Consider the following 4,277-nt stretch of genomic DNA (forward strand, 5'->3'; position numbering starts at 1 on the left):
TCTATTTTTCTCTTATTATTATTAGGTTTTCCTATCCATTGGGGTGTTTTGGCAATTAACCCCTTATTGGAACCCTGCAGCGACACGCTCCACTTATATTCTCTCATAGTGTGGGTGACTCCCCCTACCTAGACGGCAGCGCTAGTATCCTTGCTACAACTATCCATTTAAATATTGAGTTTTGTTTGGCTGTTAACCCTTGCTTTGTTACTGGAAAAAAAATGGATTAAAATTGAAAATCTGCCAAAAAAGTGAAATTCTGAAATTTCACCTACATTTTCCTTTAAAGGAGTTCTGCAGTTTGTATAAACTGATGATCTATCCTCTGGATAGATCATAAGCATCTGATCGGCGGGGGTCCGACACCTGGGACCCCCGCCGATCAACCCTAAAGGGTTAACAAAGTTTGTAAAATCAGTTTTGAATACCTTGAGGGGTGTATTTTCTAAAATGGGGCCATTTTTGGGTGGTTTCTATTATGTAAAAAGTGGGTTTTGGAAATTTTCTGAAAAATGTCAAGATTTGCTTCTAAACTTCTAATGTCCCCAAAAAATAAAATGGCATTCACAAAATGATCCAAACATGAAGTAGACATATGGGGAATGTAAAATAATAACTATTTTATGAGGTATCACTATCTGTTTTAAAAGCAGGGAAATTGAAATTTTGAAATTTGCTGCAAATTTTTCAAATTTTTTGGTAAATTTTGGATTTTTTAAAAATATAAATGAAAAATATTGACTGAAATTTACCACTATCATGAAGTACAATGTGTCACGAGAAAACAATCTCTGATTGGCTTGGATAAGTAAAAGTGTCCCAAAGTTATCACCACATAAAGTGACACATGTCAGATTTCCAAAACACGGATCTTGGTCCTTAAGGTGAAATATAGCAGGGTCCTGAAGGGGTTAAATGCATACATTTATCAAGGGACTTGCGACTATTTTAGTAGTAAAAAATAGTCACAAGTCCCCTTTTTGACAATATTAAGTTGCTGGAAAGGTTCTGACAGTTGGGCAGGACGGGGGCTGCTCCTTTGGCCTGGGCACACTTACTTTCCAGGTGTACATGTCGATGAAACACTATGCCGGCCTAGTTTTTCCGCTAGATGGACCGCTGCCTTAGATTAGCCAAATCGTCATAAATGAGGCTACGTTCACGCTAGCATTTCTATTTTCCGGTATTGAGATCCATCATAGGGTCTCAATACCGGGGAAAAAATGCTTCCGTTTTGTCCCCGTTCATTGTCAATGAGGACGAAACGTAACTGAACAGAAAGGAATGCTCCAAAATGCATTCTGTTCCATTTGGTTGCGTTCCCATACCGGAGAGAAAACCGCAGCATGCTGCGGTTTTTTTTTTCCGTCATGGCCCACAATGTAAGTCAATGGGAACGGATCCGTTTTCTCTGGCACAATAGAAAACGGATCTGTCCTCCATTGACTTTCAATGGTGTTCATGACGGATCCGTCTTGGCTATGTTACAGATAATACAACCGGATCCATTCATAACGGATGCACCTGGATGTATTATCAGTAACGGAAGCGTTTTTGCTGAACCCTTCCGGATCCAGTAAAAACGCTGGTGTGAAAGTAGCCTAATCCTCCGGCTGCACACGTTAAGACAAACACAAAGAGGGAGATTTATCTAAACTGGTGTAAAGTTGAACTGGTTTAGTCGCCCATAGCAACTACTCAGATGCCACCTTTCATTTTTAGAGGTTGCTATGGGCACCTAAGGCAGTTCTACTTGACACCATCTTGATAAACCTCCCCCATTGTGGTGGCACAGGTTCTCTCATAGCAATTCCTCTCACATATTCTCTCTCACACCACTGTAGACGCCTGCACGTGTTCTTTCCGGTATTTTCTGTAAAACAATGCTGCTCCTTACCAAAACTACGAAGAAACACTAGAACAGAAAGTTCTCAATTAAAAAACATTTTCACAAGAACCACGCAAGTAGTGAATATCAATGACGAAAACTCTCCTGCCCGCCGCCCACGATATAATCTTACGTAGCCAGACCACAAAGGGTTAAACAATCCACGGAGCGCGCGGGTCCGCCCGGGGGCTGGATTAGCCGGGCTTCAAGGGGCGGAGCTTATGAGGTCCGGCCTCTCCTCAGCCACGTGATGATCTCGTGTCCTGTGGTCAGACGCGATGGAGCTACAGGGAGGTAGGTCCGTCCCCGGGGTCACACACGGGGGTAGAGCAGGGGCTGGACCCTGTCAGGTAGGTGTGCGGGGAGGAAGAGACAACTTACAGGCTTTAGTGTGGAGCTGTACCCTGAGCAGTTGTAGTTCAGCTGCTGAGTCTCCCGTGTCAGGTGCAGTCCCAGCAAGGTGTGAGCTACTGAGGAGCTGCAGTGTGGCCCCTGGGTCAGGGGTACATTCTCACTAGTGTGCATTGGGGGTGATAGAGTGAGGAAGAAGAGGGACAAGACCACCCCTGTATGGGCGCACCTGGTCCCTATGGCTCTGTAACACAGGCTGATATACTGTGCCCCTCTGGGGTCCATGGAATCCAGTGTTGGATCTTGTTCACATTGGAGGTCCTCCACCCCTTTATGCAGTACGTGTGTATCAATCACTCCAAGGAAGGAGCTCAGCGCATGGGAATTTACACAGTTACCCTTGCCTGCAATGGAAGCTGTATTGTATTAGCACTATACTCCCCCTAGTGGTGGCTGCATGGAAAGGCAGCATTTTATGGTGTTCTGCAGGATTTTGGGTGTATTTGTAATTGAGGCTATTTATGCAGAATGTGACTTTTCTTTCAGCTCAACAGCAAACGGTGACCCTCAATAATGGGGTGACCATGCCCCTCCTCGGCCTGGGCACCTTTCGCATGCGAGGACTAGAAAATGTCATCCAGGCTGTCGATGCTGCGCTGGAATGTGGGTACCGCTCATTTGACACGGCCTCAGTCTATCGTAATGAGGGAGAGCTCGGCCAGGCCCTGCGCCAGCTCATGCCTAAATACGGCCTAGGTCGTTCTGATATCTTCATTACTAGCAAGTTATCACCTGCAGATTTAGGCCCCGGAGCCCGCGAGGCTTGTTTGAAGAGCCTGGCTGAGCTGGGATTTGATTACTTGGATCTCTACCTCATTCACTGGCCAGGGAAGCAGGGTTGGCGAAGTGACGATGCCCGTAACCGGGCAGCTAGAGAAGAAAGCTGGAGAGCCTTGGAGAACCTGTATGACATTGGCGCCATTAAGGCACTGGGCGTATCTAACTATACGGAGGCTCACCTGACACAGCTGCTGGAGTCGAGCAGAGTGCCTCCTGCTGTGCTACAGGTGGAACTTCATCCACGGCTCCCACAAGCTGCTCTTCTCCGTTGGTGTAAACAGAATGGGGTTCACCTACAAGCTTATTCTTCCCTGGGCTGTGGGCATCTTTTAGGGGATGTAGAAGTATGCAAAGTGGCAACCGCACATGGACGCACCCCCTCCCAGGTATTACTCAAGTGGGCACTCCAGCAAGGTGTTGGAGTTATTCCTAAAGCTTCTACACCAGCGAGAATAAAGGAGAATGCTAAAGTCTGGGATGTTGAGCTGAGTAGTGAAGAAGCTGAACTGCTGAAGGGTGATGGCACAGAGAAGAAATACTGCTGGGATCCTACGGTAGTGGCGTAGCATCGTCCAGTCTATCATCCGTCTGCTTGCTTTGGACATGTTTACTTGACTGTTTGCTTTTTCTCCCAAAAAATGGAACTAATCCCATCAAAGAGAAATGGAAAAGGTTTCAAGGTTTCTTTTGTTTTTTTTTCTGCCGATTGTCATTTTTTGGGGAAAAAATTTATAAAATGTGTGTGTGAAACTCGAAAAATTAGAATATCGTGCAAAGTTCATTTATTTCAGTAATGCAACTTAAATAGGACCTTTCATTAGATAAAAAAAATCTACACTAACTATACAGACATGGAGAGCGGCGCCCAGGGATCTCCCTGCACTTACTGTTATCCCCGGGCGCCGCTCCGTTCTCCCGGTATAGGCTCCGGTATCTTCATATGTTCGGCTCCACCCAGTTGAACCTGCCCGTGTCTCATTCTCCCATGCTGTAGCGCTGGCCAATCGCAGCGCTCAGCTCATAGCCTGAGAGAAAAAAAACCCTCTCAGGCTATGAGCTGAGCGCTGTGATTGGCCAGCGCTACAGCCTGGGAGAAGGAGACGCCGGCAGGTTCAACTGGGTGGAGCCGAACATATGAAGATACAGGAGCCTATACCGGGAGAACGGAGCGGCGCCCGGGGATAACAGTAAGTGCAGG

At 46.4% G+C, this 4,277-nt stretch overlaps 1 protein-coding gene across 1 annotated transcript; it reads left to right on the plus strand.

The window, feature by feature from the left end:
- Window positions 1-2,103: 2,103 nt before the first annotated feature.
- LOC120980635 (uncharacterized oxidoreductase YtbE-like) lies at window positions 2,104-3,821 on the plus strand. Its single transcript, XM_040409854.1, has 2 exons — window positions 2,104-2,182; window positions 2,786-3,821. Exons 1-2 carry the CDS (start codon window positions 2,167-2,169, stop codon window positions 3,643-3,645), a joined length of 876 nt encoding a protein of 291 aa, XP_040265788.1. The 5' UTR covers window positions 2,104-2,166; the 3' UTR covers window positions 3,646-3,821.
- The last annotated feature ends 456 nt before the right edge of the window (window positions 3,822-4,277 follow it).

The sequence above is a fragment of the Bufo bufo genome, chromosome 10 (assembly GCF_905171765.1).
Source record: "Bufo bufo chromosome 10, aBufBuf1.1, whole genome shotgun sequence".
NCBI classification, from domain to species: Eukaryota; Metazoa; Chordata; class Amphibia; order Anura; family Bufonidae; genus Bufo; species Bufo bufo.